General features: G+C 47.8%; 1 protein-coding gene across 1 annotated transcript in view; it reads right to left on the bottom strand.

The window, feature by feature from the left end:
- PLEKHO2 (pleckstrin homology domain containing O2) overlaps window positions 1-18,523 on the bottom strand; it is a 28,807-nt gene that overhangs the window by 8,799 nt on the left and 1,485 nt on the right. The window contains exons 2-4 of the mRNA XM_055815211.1: window positions 14,578-14,730; window positions 7,849-7,965; window positions 1,066-1,170 (exon numbers count right to left, since the gene is read on the bottom strand). Coding sequence (XP_055671186.1) covers window positions 1,066-1,170; window positions 7,849-7,965; window positions 14,578-14,730 — 375 coding nt within the window. The remainder of the gene's footprint in view (window positions 1-1,065; window positions 1,171-7,848; window positions 7,966-14,577; window positions 14,731-18,523) is intronic.

Genomic DNA, 18,523 nt, shown 5'->3' with positions numbered 1-18,523 from the left:
TCTGCAGCGCTTAGGCCTTTTCTCAAAAATTTTACTCATTGCTTTCATTTCCTTTGTTAAAGATCTTGCTGTTTGCTTCGTCCCCTTGTTACCCTGACCATTTCTTCCTGTGTCATTCCTGTGATGGTGGTTTTGTGCACTTCCTTTCAGTTACTGAAACAACAACAGAACAGACGTTGCTCCTTTGGTTTAGTCCAGGGCTGATTTACAAGCTAACAGGGAGCAGGTCAAGGTTAGTCAGGCTCTAGAATGTGCAATTTTCATCCTTCTGTCTGTACAGCAGAGTGGGAGGAGAATCTGGGAGTGCAGGTGTGCTGGGGCCAGCTGAGCGGCAGGCATGTTTGGCTGGGGCCATGATGTAACTTTCCACCAGACTTCTCTCCAGACTGCAAGCGGAATAGCTGGTGGACTGAGTCACTTCAGATTTTTCCAGTCTTGAAGGCTGGGCCATGTCCTAACCAAATACCTTCATCTCCTTCAGGCTGCTTGGTGCTGAGGATCACGGCGGTGTGGGCAAGACTAGTCTCCGGGCTGCAGCTCCAGTTTTACACGACTCAGCGCTGCAGCTGCTTCTCTGCACCAGCCGCTTCCACCAGGAGAGGAGAACTCCCATGCATGTGCTGATCCCAAACCCACTGAAGTCACCAGACCATCTCCCACTGACTCTGGTGAGGTCTTGCGACCCATGGGACTCTGGATGAGATGTTAGCTCTTAGCAGCACAGACCACCCCTCTGGCACACCATCTACTCAACCAGCTGCCTGGGCCTCCCTGCATCTAATCCCAGCCAGGAGAAAGGGAAAGGCAGTGAGATGTAGGAGGGTGCAAATGGCTCTCTACGTGTTCTGCTTTCTTGAGCTGGGAACTGAAGTGGTTTAAAGCTCCCAGCCTTCAGGGGAGCAACCTGGCCTGCTTTGCACACCATCCTTCTCTTTCTTTTGACCACGGCTGGCATGCGGGAAGGACAGGGAGCATGGGCGCTCGGGCAAGTGCTGCTTTTAGCTAAAAAAGCAGCGGATGAGAACTGACAGAGAAATACAGGAGTTTGAACACTTTTTCTCTTACCTCATCAAATACTTTGTTTTTGCCTCTATTGATCCCTTCATTAAGAGCTTTTATCCATGATTCCTTTTCTTCCAAAGTTGGAGCTTGAAATTTGATATCATGAACCTGCAAGAACAGAGAGTCAATTTTTGCCTAAGCATTCCTGTCAGGACCAGAGAGGTAGCTCTGCTCTCTGGATATCACTTCAGTTTTTATATAACATCCAGTTCCAGCCTGTGTTTAAACTACAGATTCCTTTGTGCTTTGCCAAGTACTTCATAGCTCTCATGAACAGGATTTTGTTATGCTGAACAGTTTGTTGCTGTAGTTTTATTTTTGCAACTAGCAACTAAAGTAGTTAGAAAGTAAGAGTTTCGTCCTTCTGCAAAACATTTGGAATAGCTCTTAGAGCAGCGGTGAGTTGCACAGCAAACAGTGACACTGACTATAAGGAGTCAGACTGAAAGTCCAAGTAATTTTGTGCTGGTTCGGATGCAATGAAGGACTTCATCGCCAACTTCCCCCCAGGCTGCAAGCAATGGGAGGGCTGCGGGCAGCAGGTTCTGCCTGCTTCCCTCTTTCTGTGGCTCTGCAGAACAGAACTGATACGGGAATCTGGGACTCTGACCTTGGTGGCACTAAACCCAGTTCAGCTGAGCACGGATATGATGAGGCATAAGGGCAAAGTCAGTGAAAAAATTAACCATATCTTCTGTTTGCAAATGAAGAAATACAGCAGTGGACACTAGACATACACTCTCTGGGGTTTGAACAGCTGTACTAAGAAGAAGGGAAGAGTTGGCCATAAAAGAGGGAGTTGGCAAGAAGCATGGGACACAAATAAGGAGGGAGTGGTGGGACTGCATGGCCTGTCCTCCAGCCAGCCAGCTCTCTCCTTCTGCCAGGGAAGTCCCGTGGCTTTGCTCAGTGTTTTGAACCTCTTCTTGTACGCAGCAGGAGCAATAGGTAGGGTGTTATTTATTTCACTGCTGTGTTCTCTGAGCGCCTCGCTATTATTATGTAGCTTTTCCCCAACGTACACTTCAGGTGAGAGCAGTATCATCTTCACATTACAGGTGGCTCTATGGCAGACTGGCTTGGATCCAAATAGCTCCTTGAAGTGCCCTAATCCGCACTGCACAGGCACACAGAAATACTCTTCTGCTAAAGAACATTATTAAAGTTGAAAAATCAAGCCCTTAAAAATTAGACAATCCCAACGTTGCCGGGGCAGTCCTAACTCAGCCTGCTATGCATGTTCCTGCTAGTACCTTCCTTAACGACACAAGCAGCACTCCTTACAGAGCCATCCCATTGTGTGTTTTATCCTCGTGGGTCAGTATGTCCTACTGATTGCACTCTGCTCAAGCCCTGCCCTGAAAACAGAATTACCGATTCCCCCAATAATCTTTTCTTTGCTGCTTATCACTACAATATCTGGGGGCTTCACAAATTACTTTTCAGAGCAACTGCAATTATCCACTTCTTCTCACAGGTGGGGAAGTGAACTACATTCACAACACATACTAGTGGAGTCTCGTTTGGAATAGTTTTTGGGGGTTGTTAAATGTTAAGTATCTTATAGGTATTCTGCACCTTCCCGTTGCCTTCAAGAGCTTACAACTGTGTTGTGGTCCCAGCCTTTTTGTAAATGAGGCCGCACATTCTGAAATCACAGCAGTGTCTATATGAAACTAGGGCTATATAAAACGAGGGTGACAAAGCTAATGGTGACTGACAGTCGAATGCTCTTAGCAGCTCCCTGTTTTGTTGATGGCACAACAAAGCAGCAACTGTTCTGAGTCTCAGCAGCTTCTGAAGGTACCACCAGAAATTCTGCAGAACTAAAGCCTGATCTCCTTACACTCACTCCTGTTGTTTAGCTAGAAACCAACGGCCCTTCCCTTCTACATTTATTCTTTGCTTCAGTGCCATGGTTTTACATGTGCACATCACAGCAACCAAGTGCCAGACCCTCACAGCCAGCATGGCAAGCAGGGAGTTAAGCAGCAATTTGGGGAAAGATTATTTATTCAATTAGTTTGCACATAAGGTGATGGGACCACATGTCTTCCTGAGAGCTCAGAGAAGAGGTTAGGGCCTGAACCACAGCCCTCTGGAAAAAGAGCCCTTTGTCTGGGGTGCAGAAGGGCCACGCTAACCAGGGAACCTAAGGGAAGGCAAGGCTCCAAAACAGAGTGACAGCCAGATTTTGTTTTAGTCCAAGCAGGCCTGGTTTTGTGTGTGCTTAAAACTTTCTTTTTGTTTGGAAACGATTTTGCCCCAAAGCTTTGTGATTATAAAAGCTTATGAGAAAGCTCTACTTGTGAGCAGCTGAGCTGCTGCACTGCCTGGCAAAGACCTGGCAGCCTGCACCAGGGTTTAGAAATCTCCGTACATGTTGTTCAAGGGAAGGATTCCTGCCTCACTTCAAGCTTCCTCTTCCAATACCACTTTCTGTGCCTCATTCTCAGGCCCCAAATAAAGCCTCCAAGACTGTGACTAAGCGCTGGTGTCAGCAACCCTGCGGCAGTGCAGAGCGAAGCCTTGGGGGGATGGTTTGTCATTAATGAGAAGCCGAGATGTCCCTCTGGCATGCAACCCTCTGCCGCACAGTGTATCACTGACCTACCGCTGCAACCACCAAAGGCAGACTCAACGGATGGTGAGGGAAAGGGACTTGTGGAAAGATGCTCCCAAGGCAGCAGCAGAAACAGCCCTCCAGCTCCCCAAAGGGCTGGCTGAGCTCTATACACTAATCTGAAACCCCCAGGTTGGCTATAAACAAGAAACAAATTCATTTATCTTGTCCGTATTTTTACTCAATTGAGTATTCACAGATATCAGAGGACGCACCTGAAGATGGATACTCCCCACAAAACATTAAGCAGGGTCTGTTCTCCGGCAACAGTTTAAGGTAGAGAGTCAGTGACACCAATATAAGAAGGCAGCAGACTGGGTAACGCATTTGCTCTCCTCCTGCTAAGCCAGCTGAGACTGAGTCACACCATAAACAATAGGCTGGTGTGCCAGGAAAAGCTGTCATGGCTAAACTTAATGTGATAGTGACCATTGTAAGCCGTGAATACAGACTACGCAATTTACTGTCAGTTAACTCAGAGCACAGCACGGCCAGTCAGCTCCTGCTGAATCACTGGCTGGATGTCGTGCAACAAGAGGCACACACACGGGTCACTGTCCATGACGGCAGCGAGCATGGTCTCCCTGATTGCTCCATGTCTTCTCGGAGACATCAGTCTCTTCAAGCAGTGACAGTCTTATAGCTATGCTGACCCTGCTTTCCAGGAAAGAGAAGTGTTTCTGGGGTCAGTCTGTTGTACCTGCACTAAATGCTTGAAGAGACAACCTCTGGAGAACTGTATAGGTGCAGTTTAAGACCTTTACCAACACTAGCTCTTTGCTGAGCAGTTCTGCTAGATGCTGCTGATCTGCAGCAGGGGTGGGCAACGGAAACCTGTGTTTGCTGCTTAGCTGTTTTAGTGCAAAGCCTTGCGTCAGCTCCAGTTCAGTGGGGCTGGGCTAAACTGGACTGTGAACTGCTGGTTTAGGTGTGGGAATGTGTTCTCTTCTGCTGACTTTTGGTTACAGGGTGGTCACCTCCAGAAGAAGCCAGAACAGAGCTGGGTCAGTAACATCTTAAACTACCAAAGTCCATCTACCAGACGTGAGGCCATCTCCTGCCACCTTCTACATGACTTTGTCAGGTCAGATCATAGAGGGAAAAGTGGAAGCCAAGGGACTGGCACTTAGGCAATTCTTGTGGTTTTCTGCAGCTGAACCAAGAGCTACCTCATCCCTGGGGATAAGGCAGCTTCTCTGCCAAATTGGCAGACCCCAGGAGCAAACTCTTCCATGCACAGGGCAAACATGCCTCACAGCTATCTACTGCAGCTTCCAGGCTGGGCCCCCGATGAAGGCAGCTGCAGGTACCTCCAAAGTCAACGAAGGGAAAAACAAGCATTCGAAGTCTCCACCCCTGACTGCAGGTGCAGCGTTCGTGCCTGGCCATGCTAGGAAAGGATGTGCGGGGAGCTGCAGTGCTGGCTCATGGACTCCTTCCCTTGCTACCACCCTCTTTCTTCCCATTCTTAAGACTTCCCTGCAGCTGAAGGCTTTCAGACCTCCTGAATACCAGACCTGTGCCAATCTCTGTAGTCTCCAGGCAGTTTACCCCAAGCACCATTTACACTGCTTTTTGCATCGTGAGTACATTTGAAAGTCCCCCGGCCAAGGCTGCTGCCCTTTCTTACTAGCTCAGCTCACTGCATCCAACAGTTTTCATTTAATTGCTGTGGGTGGAACAGAGCATTTGAGATTTCTAAGCAGAGCAGGTCTTTTGCACACTGCCAGCTTCCTTTGCTGAAGAATCAAAGCTCAGGGGGCAGTGGTTTCTTTCAGTTCCATACCAGTGCAGGCGTGTGACACGCTCATATTGTCATAGCTTAATAAAAATGTCATCCTTGTGAACAGGGCAAGCAGAATCTGGCGTACATCCATCAAAGACCACTGTCTAGTAAGGCAACTTACTTATTCGGGTGTAACTTTAGCTGCAGAGTAGTTTTAACTGACTGATTCATCTCCTCTCCTTTTGAAGAATATCCCATCCAAGATTTAAACTGGGATTCCCCTACAGCTAAGCTGGACTCCCTGTATTCAAGTGGGAAACTCTTATTTGTGCACTGAAACAGAAATGGCCTTTCCCAGCTTGTTTGTAAGCCCCACAGACTCACTGGATTTCTGCATTCCTCAGTGTTGTGCTCAGGAGAGGGGGCAAAAAAACCCTAGCAAGATCTGGCAGGGTTTGGCGAGCCAGCTTACAGGGTGATTTTAAATTGTGGATGGCAGCAAGCCTCCCAAATGGAAAATGTTTAGCTGATATATATCGCCACAGCTGCAATTTCAAAACAGAAGAAGGACAGTTGTGTACATTGGCCTCCTAATTGAAGCCTGTTCTAACATCTGCCAAAGTATGTTGTGTGTCAACACCCTCACCAGATTCCCAGCCAAAAGGAGGGTGGGCGGGGAGCTACAAACAGGGAACTTTTCATTTATTGAAGCCCTTCCTTTCACCAAAAGAGCCTTATAGAAAGTAGCCTCTATCTAGGTCTCCATTTAATCAGTGGCATGAAAAATGGGAACTGTAAACTTGCCAGCATGCCAAAAGGATGAAGTTACCCTTTCAGGGCACAGTTTGGGCATATCTTTCTCCTAGCAAGAAATGAAAGGTTTAGGAACAGGTCTCACACCCTGTGTTGATTCATGCAGAAGTGCAGAGACATATACAGCTATTACACACTTCTCTCTAAGTAACATACTGGCAGATAATAATAATTCCTACTGTGCCACCCATCTCTGAGCACACAGACTTTTATTTGCCTCCCTGGGAATAGGTGCGCACTTGTAGTTATTAAGCCACCCTCTAGAAAACACACTAAGTCTGCCAGAGTTAGCCACTTTTGATCTAAAATTGAATTATTTCTGATTAATCAAGCTACAAAACAACCACTAAACCTCCACTTGGACTGGAGAGACTCCCTGCTCTAGGATCTGGCGCTGAGCAGGAGCTCACTAGCCCAGGGTGCAAATTTCCAGGCCACCATCACTTTGGTGCATGGTGCTTAACAGTGTTTTTCTCCCCATTACAGACTGCGCCTACTTGCAAAATGAACATCATCCACCTTCTCTCTCCACCCCCACGCTAGTCCATGTGAGTGTTTTGGGGCAGGACAGTCCTTGTTCTGTTGTTTTGAATGAAGTTTAGCACAATGATGCTCTGAACTCAGCTGGGGTCTTATTATATGAATAAACACTAAGTGACTGGAGTGAAAGAATAAGCAACAATGACAACAAGGACCAAACAATCTCCATTTATTTAAACAAAATGGAGACGGGGGAATGCAGGCAAGTTGGTATTTTTGCCAGTTCACATTCTTATGGAAATGAGTATGTTTTGTCCTGCACAACCTCTCAGATTTGCATGGGGAGATGTAGGAAGATCTCTCAGGTCAATAAAATCACATTGAAATTAGAAGTAAGTCAAAGCGTCATGCCTCAAAGCAACAAGAGAAGCATCCCAGCCCATAAAGATGCTGGAATGGATAGCATATAAGTAGGAACTAAGGAGAACTTTCAAATATGCATAGTGATGATGAACAAAAGGTGAGCATGTCCTTGCACACAGTGTTCAGATGGATGTATAGCTCCTTCGCAGTGCCAGCCTGGTGGTGAGGTTCTGGATCTAACCAGATGCTGCGCAGGAAGCTAAAGATGCAGTTACACGAATCCTGCAAAATAAATCTTTTCTCCTAGGAACTATTTTACTGCAAGTAACTTTGCGCTGGACTTTCTCAGATCAGTGGTTCCACCTCCAGGAACTATCTCAGTACATGGATCAGGATCATTGATTTCACTGGAATCTGGGCAAAGCTGCAGCATGTGCAGCTGGGAGAGGGATACTTCCTTGCCCAGAGCACATGGGGGAACCATCGGGAATGGTTATTCTCCACTGCTCAGGGAGTACTGGAAGAAAGAAAATGACAAGGCAGGAAAAATATCAAGAAGACAAAGTTGAGTCGCAGGAAGACGCCTTCCCCACAACAAGAAGAAAATCTACAAGACAGTAGTGTTCCTCCTTACACACTGCAGGCCATCTGCAGCTATAGGCCATTTCTCCCAGCTGCCAAATAGCTGCATCTCAGAGCCTTTCATCTGCTCCGGGCACAGTTGCCTGGGAACTCATTTTGGAGTTAGCAGACTTGAGGGTGATGAGAAAGGCAATCCTACCTTCTTACCCGGGGAGCGGATTAAAATGAAACGGTTTTTCTTTTTTAGTAGCGCACGCAGTTCTTGGCACTTGTCATAACTCTCCAGTTCCACTGTTTCTATGCACTTCTGTTCATCCTGCAGAGAGGGAATGAAACATTATTATGAATAGGAGGCGCTGAAATCAATCATATACTATCAATCTCTGCATGCATTCCCCTTGCATCTGTCTAAAAGCTCTTCTGCCTATAACCTGCATGCAGACAGCAAGCCCCCATAAATCAGGCTGGCATCTTACTAAGAAAACACCCTAGCCTTTAAACTACAGGCCGATTTGTGGCTAGTGGTCCACAGTGGCTGAGAAAATAACACCCTGTGGACAGTAACACCAGCTTCTGCCACCTCTCTTGGCCTCATCCAGGGATCTGCAGCCAGAAGCAACACTATCTCCTTCTAAAAAAGGATGCAGGAGACATTATTCTGCTTTTTCACAGGGAAGACAACACAAGCATCATGATGGTCCAAGCAGCCCCCCAGGAAGCCTGAGGCACAGCGGAGACAAGAGGGGAGCCCTGCTGCCATGCTGAGCTGGGGCAGGCTGGTCCTCACAACAAAAGGGCCAGCAGGAGCCACAAGCGACTAGGACACACTCCTCTTGCAGCCAAGCTCTGAGCTGTCAAAATGCTTAGGATTGGAAATACAGTGCTGTATAGCCAGCAAAGCTGTCGGGGCCAGCATCTCAGTAGGGAATACTTGTCTCTGCTGTATCTCCACTGACGACTGCCGGCCGCGATCTTGGCTCATTTCTCCCAGTAACATAACTAAAATTCCACACGTGGTGCGTGGCTGAGTTCAGCTGTGGAGCACCATCCCTAACAGGAACCACAGCGTAACGCTGGGCAGATGATATTCTTCAAGTCTCGATAGCCCAGAAGAGACCAAAGCTCCCTTTTGCTAAGCATTACACAAGTAAGCAGTGAGAATCGCAAAACAGTTCTTGCCAGTGAAGTGCTACAGCCAGCACGCCTCGTGAACCTCCCTGCTACCATCCCGAATTAAAACCGCTGGCTATGGCCATCCCCAGCTCAGGCTCCGCTCCCAAGGCACTCCTTGTACCGGTATGAGTTTGTATTTAGCAATTCCTATGGAGGAGACGGGGTGTGGGATGAGGAAACAAGTTGCAGCCAGGAAGCTGCTGCGTGGCTGGAGGCAGGGAAAGGAGAGTTCAGAGGGAAGTGGGCTGCGGGAATTTCCTCCCTTCACCACTTGACGTTTTAGTCGCTGTGCAGAGCTCAGGCCCTGTTTAGCTTTTTTAACTCTCCTATCTGGGAATGGGGGCCCAGCAGAGCCGATGCCAGTATGCAGAGCAAGTTCTGAGCCACTGAGGGATGTCTGGATCTAATTTAGGTTTATTATTTTAATGACATTACTGTTTATTTCATTTAACACTGAGTAGACGAACGTGACCAGAGAACTGGGAAAATGTATACTAGGAGGAAATTAATCCTGCTCAAACCTAAAACCTAGCAGATAAAATCCTGCTGACGTTACTGAGCCCTTTGAAGGCGCAAGGCTCCTGCTGCAATCCTGGTATTGCAATGTCACTGCAAAAGGACAGGGATGGAAATAATAACCCCTCAGCGGCCAACAAATGACAGAGAAGGGTGAGGTCAGGAATATATGCCTTGGGGATGAGTGATCTCATCCTGGCCTTTGGTGGACGACCGCCCACGTTACAGCACTGCTGCACAGCCGGCCGGTGCGCTTACCCGCTCCAACGTGAAAGTTTGCTGAGCTAAGGACGTAGGAGGCTTGGCAACACTCTGATCAGAGACCAGCATGAAGACCCCTGCCCACCCTCCCTGCTCTCGAGGGCAGCTCTGTCCCCAGCAGAGCCCAGTGGCTCCATGTCACCCTCCTTGTCCATGCCATCCTTCCTGCCTCTTGGAGGGGAACCTTCCCTCTGATCCCCAGCCATCCTCCACTTCCTAAGAACAGTGGAGCACCGCGCTGGGGGACGAGAAGGACCTGGCAGGCTGGAGAGCTGTGGGTTTGCCATGACATCGCCTCTTGCCTTCTGGCTGCCCCTTTCCCACCTGGAGAAGCCTTGGGGACTATGGCCTGGCCTGGGAACAAGGACAGCAAGGATGGGGACATGGAGGACACTGCCTGCCCAGGGGCACTGGCTTGACTGAGCAAGCTATGGCTCCTTCATCTCAGAGACACAAACTCCTCAAGTAAGTTATCCTCTTCAGGGAGGGTGGGGAAGAAAACAGTCAGAGAAATAAGAAACTCCATGTCTGAGGCAAAGCAAAAAGCATCTGAGTTCAGGGAGCACGAGAACAGGGGTTTTGTCTCTGTTTTACCCTTGGCAAGCGGCCATCCCCTGTGAGCCTACCTGAGTCACAAAGAGATCCTTTATGTTTGTCCTGCACCACTAAGACAAAGACTGAAAGACCTGATCCTTCTGCAACATCTCCAGGTCCCTTAAACCTCCTGGGATGTGGCGGATACTCAGCACCACACAGAGACAATGTGGCTTCCAGAGTCCTGCCCTGACACAGGGTGTCAGACACATGTTCTGGACTAGCTCCTGCTCCATGTGGTCTCTGGTGTCCCAAAGAAGTTTGGAGACACAAAGGTTGAGTTCTCACTCAGTGGTTACACCTCCCTGCAACACACAGCTTGCAGGGTCATCCCACGGTGCTGCACTTGATCAAGACAAGGAATTCCCTTCAGGCCACTTTTCTCTTTTCCTCTACAGATTTTAGGGCATGTTTTTTAAATTGCTTTTGGGCTTGCTGTAAGGGGCAATCAATAAGATGCTACAAATCCTGTTACAGAAACCACTACATTTATGGTTTAGTGCAGAAAACCAATTCCATTAGCTATTCATGGAGCAGATGCTGCAACTTAAACATGTATGTGTCTGTAAGCTTGGCCCTTAAGAAGAAAATTACTGAACACCTAAACATATTAATGCTTGTGCTTAACCAAAGAATCACACTTGGCAAACGATTTCCTTAACAAAAAGCTGTTAAAAAGGGGGGGAAACGACTCACTGAAATTTTTATTTATATGAAGGTATAATTTCTAGCAAAGACCTATTCACTGACACATTCATGGGCTGTGACCCTCTATTCAGTGTACAATGTCTAGACTGCCTGAAATAATAATTTACTTGGCTAGCTGAGGATCTCAAAGCATTTTAATAAATCACTTCAGGGTTTATGCTGCTACCACTTTACCAGGGGCAAAATACAGATGTTAACTGCATGACTGTTAAATGCGGAGTGGATCCTTTGGTCTCTGGAAGACTTTGTCTAGAAGGTTTTTTTCCCCTATCAAATAATACACTTAAACACCCCCCAAACAACAAAAAACCAACTCTAACCACTAGCTGCACTGCTTAGAGGGAAAAAAACACCAGACTCAAGACTGATGCTCTCTAATCCACGGAGTGATGAAATTGCTCTGTGTAGTCTCTCCGCATAGGATTGCCTGGTTTTCAGCTGCTCTCTAGTTTTGCAAGGCTTAATTTTTATTCTGACAAGAATATGCAGAGACAAGAAGACAAGAAACCCCGTTAGAAGATAACCTGCTTGGTTCTGTGTGGGCCTGCACACAACCTGCCTTCCCTGAGATTTCTGAGTAGTTTCTCAGGATCTGAGCACCTCAGAGCTGTACATATTTGCGTCAGTGCCTGCTTTTCTGACATTTGGGTATGTGATATCATACAAACATCTTACTTAACCGAGTCTTCATTTATGTGAGGGTACGGATGTAGGGTGCTGTAGATGGAGGCACAGCAGATAACAAGAAATCCACCTCCCTTCGTTTCATAGTTGCTGAAAGAAACCTGAAGCCCGGTGGGGTGACTTTCACCCCCCATCTGCTCCAGGTAACACAACAGCCATCTGCAATTTGCCTTAGGAGGTAGCTCTGCTTTAAACCAAACCCAAAGCCTGACTAACAGATGCAATATGGGAAGCACACTCCCAGAGCAAGTCTGGAGCACATTCCAGGAGGTTGTTATTGATGATGATAAATACAGAATTTGTGTTCTGCTCTGTCTGTACTTTCCAGTGACACAGTACAACCTCATTGCCTGCGTCTTGTGTTGGCCACCCTCTCTGCTCTTGTTTTGCACACACAAAGCCCAGCTACGAGTACAGCCAGCCTCCTGCAATTGTATAAACAACTGTGCCTGCATATGAAACAACTGCTAAAGGCAATATTAGCATCTCTTCGGAAGGGCTCAAACATGAGGGACTGATAAAAGCACAATTCGCCCAAGTCACTAGCTCAGTTCCTGGAAATCTGATGGGCTCAGAGCTGAAATATTCAGCCTCTAAACCTGCCCTCCCACATGGAAGCTGACCTCCCTCCCATTTAACCCATTTAGGTCTAACTTAGGATACATATGGAAAGATGCTTCTACTTCTGTTCCCCGAGGCTTTATCTCCTTTCTTTTTCCAGGGCTCCAATTCAGCAAGTACTGAACAATCCTATTTTGAAATGTTTCAGCCTGAGGATGGTCAGGGACGCTGCGTCTGTCTCCAGGGTCACACAAATTGGGTACGTGGAAAAGGTCCAGTGGGGAAAGTGGCAGCTTGAGCTCCAGAAATAAGAGCTGTAGCACAACGGACCACAGACTCTCTCTTGACATCGGCCCCTCCCATCTCAAAAACTTCGTTCTGCAATTGTAAAATGGAGACAGCAACACTGCCCTAACTCACGTTAGAGGAAGATAAATACAGTAATAAACATGAACTGCCTCAATTCTGTGGCAACAGGACCCCTCCTGAGTGCAGAAAATTGCCATTTCCTTTAGTTCCCCTGTAGTAAGTCTGCACAATCACACACTATCCTATTGTGCTACCAGATAATTTTGGAGCCATTTCCTCTCCTAAGACATTTGACTTCACTGTAAGCCAGTTTAATAGCCTATAGATATTAACATGATCCCTTATTTACAATAATGAGACCTTGTAGCTACTGTAGCTTACAGATGCAATTTATTACAGGATGTTACCACAATCCGCAGGCTACCAGAAAACATTATGCCTGGTTGTTACAAATGCCATTTTCCTTGTTGAGATAATAAAATAACCCTTTATATGATTGGGATTTTTCCTTCTTCTGAATGTCTGTGAAAATTAATCTCACTTTAAAAGCTTTCTTTTCCCTTGCGGTAATGAGAGCCTCCATATATCTTGTTTTTAAAGGCATGCCCTTTAAAAAAACCTACGTCATGGTTATAGATTTTGAATCTGCGAGTTCCTGAAGCTTCAGCTGGAGTCAACAGGTGTCTGGGGCACTGAGAAGCAATCTGCGGAGTCTGTGGTTTGCAGGACCAGGCTGCATCGCTCTGTGTAAGAGAAACCCCCGCCACTTTGCCTGCCTTCCAAGCTGCTCATCACCTGATGCTGACTTCTCATTTCATTATTCTTGCACCCTTTGTGAATTTCAGAACTAAGAACAAATGCCTCCAGAAAGCTTTGGGATTTGGGAAGAGCAGGAGAGTTCAGTGTATGGAAGGAGGTAATACCCTTTAACCTAAACTGTTCATAACATACCTATTAGGCAACAGTATGTTTTTAAAAAAAGAGAACCAAACTCATTGTCAGTCCTGCTGTTCCTGAAACCATGGCAGCAGTGCAACTGCTGAAACATTTCCCCATTCTTCTTCCCTTGACACGCTAGACATGAAGCTTTACGTGATTTTGGTTTTATATCATTCTGACACCCACGAATGACCAAGATCCCTTCGGGTCAGCCACCGCACAGGCACATGGTCCTTGCGCAGACCATGCGGTAGGAAATGCTCCTCCATCCTGATGCGCACACAACACCATATACCAGCAAGACTCAAGACTTACCCACCCCTAATCTCAAACCTCTCTTGGTTGTAGTTTGTGTTCTGCGCTGTAATTCCTAACTTTTGGGGCACACTCTGCTCTTGCAGAAGCTCCTTCCAGCCCAGGAACTGAGAGCCTGACTCCGGAAAGAGCCACCTTTGCAGCCCAGCAGGAACCAGCCCCGCGCTTCTAACTCTTCTTGCACGAAGATGCAAGATTTAGCTTGGTTCTTTTTCCTCATTTGATTGGAAACAGCTCTTAATGAGGCCATGAACTTAAGGCATGCAGTTTATCTAGGGAAGTCCGGGACAAGGCTCCCAGGGGTCCTTCGCTCAGTACTGGCTCAAGTAAAAGATGAGCCAAATCCAGACTGTGTCCCTGCTTAAGGAGGACAGCAAGCACTCACAACCTTACCCTGAGTCCATCAGTGGCTAAACAAAACCCTGAAGAGTCTGGCTAGCAACAATCCGAGCTGCTTGAGGGGTGCCAAACAGCTGCAGGGTTGCCTGCCGTTCCCTTGAGTGGCAGGTGGGAAGTCAGCCTGCTACAATCCACTTTTATCCTTTAAACGCCAAAACCGCATAGCACATATCCTGCTTCCGCCCAAAGGTTTACTCCGTTCGCCTTCTCACAGGATGTCCTGCCCCCATTTTTTTTCCTTTGGCAATGGCACTGTCAAAATATTTACTGGCTAAAATATTTATGATATATAATATACTCTAAAATGCAGCTGTTGTCTTTTTTTTTTATAGCATTTACCCTTCCTGAAAATAACTGGAGAAACCTTTTTCAAAGGAATGGGCTGGAGGAAAGAGTGAAAAACGCAGGAACGTGTGTCACCAAGGGCCTGATCCTGCCCCTCATTCAAGGCCGTTAGTTGTGACCATACCTCATCCTCATAGACCACGAGCTGTGTTTTCCGTAGCTGGATGTAACGATCCTTCCACAATCCCAGGAGTCCCCCACTGCTTTTCTTAATCCAGCCGTACTTCTCTGCAGTTGGAGCAGACTTTGGTTTCTCTGAGACCTCCTCCTTTGTATCCTGCAAAGACAGAAGGGAGAAGAAATTGCATCAAAAGCACTTCCTATCCATTTAATGAAATTTGGCAGAGAGCCTGCCCAGAGAAGACCTCAGCACCCACCAAACGTGGTCCCTCCCCACCACATCACAAGCAAAAAGACTGGCATCTTCCAGAGGAACACTCAACCAGCTCCCACAGGACCAGGGAGTAGGCATGGACCCTGGCCACCCCTGGGGACATTATTGGGATGACAGCAAGTCCACCTTGCTCCTCTATTTCCCCAGTGGCTCTGCTGCCCTCTCTGTGGAGGTACTCCCTGCTCACTTGTGCACCAAATAGGCTTTGAAAATGAGCACCCTTCTCTCCGCTTTGCTCCTCCAGCTCTCTGATGAAACCCAGGGGGATGGATCCTGCTGGCATCACTAGCAACACTCATACTTTAGCCTACGGCCACTTGTACAAGTTTCTTCTCTAGGCCTCTACATTTGATCATTGCCCCCAAACCAACTTCCATGGGCAAATCCACAGCATGAGGACCAGGACTTCATCACATCCATACTAAAATGTTCCTGGCAGGCTCCTGCATGGTTTATAGACAGGGGGAAGGAGTGGCAGAGAAGGCAGCACCAAGAATGGGTTAGGGGTTTTTTGTCCTGCCTTTAGCTCCTTGCTGTTTGTCACAGCCTGCTCTTGCCTGCCTGCAGCAGCACAGGGAGACCCAGCATCCTGCACTGGGAGGCTGCTGGCTTTCCAGGCCTGGTAAACACCAGGAGATGCATAACTTCTCTGCTTTGAAGAAACCATCAGGAATATCCAGCATCAATATTCTCAACAAACAGAGACAGGAGTGGGGGCACTTAGGCTTATTAGCTGACTGCCTTCACCTACAGACTCAGTTAAAGATGAGTCTTCCTCCTCTCCAGCGCACTGGAAGAGCCTCTGCAATAGCAGGATCCCTGTTTCCCCTCCCTTGCAGTTCCTGGCTGCTCCCAACACCCTGTGGACCAAATAAGCCTCTTTCCCTGGAGCAAGGCAAAGAGAATCCCTCGCTGAGCCAAATCCCCTTACACAAACATCTCACCAACCTTGTGACTTTTAAGGGGAGGCCAACCCCAAATCCTGCAGCCCCCTCCCAGGACCCGCCCTGTACCCCCCCGACTCAGTTTCCTCCATGTCATCATCTGTTAACAGCATCAATCCTCCTGCAGAAAGCCAGCACATTTGCACAAAAAGAGGACACGTGTCAAAAGCAGAGCCCCAGCCATCCCCAAATGGCCCTCACTAGCTGCTGAATGAAACCTTTTCTTGTAGGAAAACTAAACAAAACAAACCGGAGCGGCTGGAGCTCAGACATCATGTTTCATAACATAAGGAAATCCAATGTGCATGGAAAGGAGGCAGAGCTGGACGCTCCCATGGCCAGGACAGAGCGAGTGTGTATGGACGAGCTCAAAAAATTCAGAGGAGAGTCTTGCTAACAAATATGTTTTGCTGCACTAGACTCCCAGCCAACACGCCCTTGGATAGCAGCTGCCATCAGGGTAAGCTGTTACTCTAAAGAAGGAGCTCACACCCATAAAAAAGACAAAAACCAGATTAAATACCCCTTGCGTCCACATTTATTCTGATCCGTGCTAAGGTGGGGAATAGTCTTGGCTTTGGTAGGTAGCCTCAGGTGCAGACTGGGAACAAGAAACTCAAATAAACCTCGTACCACCTAGAAGAAAATCAGGCGGAAACCTGTAACATCTTTGGTGCTCTTTGTAGAAGTTATTTTAATTGTACTGAGCCGTGTTTGAAACAGCCACAATACAGGATGACAGAGCATGAAAAAGTTTGCCGGGAAACAAGGGGGACTGCATGGGTTTTTTTTAAACTTGACTTTTTAGGTTGCCAGGAAGTTGTATTCAGTTGCGATCTGCGACTTCAGCAAACATCAATTGCTGCACAAATATAGACCTGCTGGTTTCCTGATTGAGCACCCTTTTGATGTCATTTTTAGATAATTGGGCACAAACTTTAACCTCCCTCATAGCTGTTTTGCATGGATGTAGCTGTACGAAGGGTTTATTTGAGTGCCAACAGCTGCCAAAACGGTTTTACTCCTTTAAGGTTTTATTTGCTTTGCAGATGAATTTTTGCTGTTCTTTTTCCCCACCTGAGAGAAAGGCTCTCTGAAATGGCAAATCTGTCTATCCATGGCTTCTCCCAGTGCTCTGCAGAGTGAAAACTACCTTGTCTCCTGTGGTTTTAAAATAAAAGTACTCCCTGTGAAGACACAGCACTTAACATCTACCTCTGAAAAAACAACCTGTCCCAGTAACTGTTTTTGTCGGAGCTGGGGCTCATGCCTGCACTCCTGTGCAAAGCAGAGCTGCAAAGCTAGGGCAGAGCTCGGCTGGCAGCCTGCGCTGCCAGCTCAGCTGCCTGCTCCCCGTGGGCTCGCCAGTCTTCTGAGGACACTGCCTCCCCTCCATGGCATCGCACGGTGGCCCTGCAGCTCACCCCCTCCCCGGGCCACTCGGGAGGTTGGAGTCACCCGCCTGAAGGGAGCCATGGGGTTCCTTCCACATGAGACAGGACTTTCCAGCTGTTTCGGCACCTGGGAGCATCCATAGAGAGGATCCGTGACTGCAAGCCCCCGCCTGCCCCAGCTGAGCGGCCCAGGAGAGGGTAGGTGAGATGAGATGGTCTCAGCAGATGACAGCAGCAAAAGGCTGTGCCCCCCTGCGCTGTGCAGGAGTCACCTGAGCCTGAGCTGCCCGGTGCCTCCACCGGTCCCTGCTGCATGATAGACGTGACGGGTGCAATCCTGTGCTCTGCAGGTGCCAGGGGCTGCTGAGCTGCCTGGGCTCAGGGGCAGCAGCTTCCCCCTCACACCCACACAGCACACTGCAAGGTTGGGGTGCAGCTGCTGTAACCCCTCACATGCAGGTTAAGGGTGTAAAAACCCACATGATGCAACTTGACTGTTTGTTCCTGTGAAAGCAAGAAGAGTCTCAGAGATGGCGGCTGACATTTCTGTGGGTTATTTTTATGCCCCCCTTGCTCCTAATTGGCAAGGAAAGGTTGGTCAGGGAAGGACACCGAGAGCAGGGCTTTGTGTCCATCCTGCGCTCTCCGCCTGCTGCTCCACAACTAAAATGGAGCACCGCACAAAGAGGTGACTTGCTGTTGTTAACTCAGCTATATATGGGTATTCCTTCTGTAAGACATACTAAGACATCCTTCCCAGGATGTTCCTGGGCTGCAATCGTTCCTGACGCTGGTGTAAATCCATGAGAAGAAACCCCCGACAGCAGCCAAGCAAACCAGTGTAAATGAAGGAAGAACTGAGTTATCCCAATGCTGACTCACGCCAAAGGCATCACTCCCAAAACCAAGCCATACGAGCCCTTTTTGCAATTTATAGCACAGTGGCATTAGAAGTGAAACATGAGTTTCACTCTTCCAGCCTGGTTTAGACTCACATTTCACAGCTCAGCAGAGATTCCAAATCAGAGGGGTAGGATGGCTTTTTATTTAATCATTAGGCAGTTATTTCTCACCTCCCCTGCCCTGCAACTTAAGGGCCCACAAACCCACATACTTTTCACGTCTTCCAACCAAAAAAACCCCAACCAACAGTTGAATTGCAGTGGTGCTTTTAAAAATCACATTTTGTGCACAGTTGTTGCAGTCTCACCCAGTTGCAGCAAATTCATTTAAAGCAAGCAACTCATTTATCACACCCTCCTCTCTAGCATGGCACTGATGAACACCTCCCAGGAGACAACCTGCATCTCCAGAACTCCACTCTTCTTCTCCCTTTCC

Source organism: Falco peregrinus, chromosome 1, assembly GCF_023634155.1.
Source record: "Falco peregrinus isolate bFalPer1 chromosome 1, bFalPer1.pri, whole genome shotgun sequence".
NCBI lineage: Eukaryota > Metazoa > Chordata > Aves > Falconiformes > Falconidae > Falco > Falco peregrinus.
The sequence above is the reverse complement of the archived record's forward strand: the minus strand, read 5'-3'. Positions and strand labels throughout refer to the sequence as shown.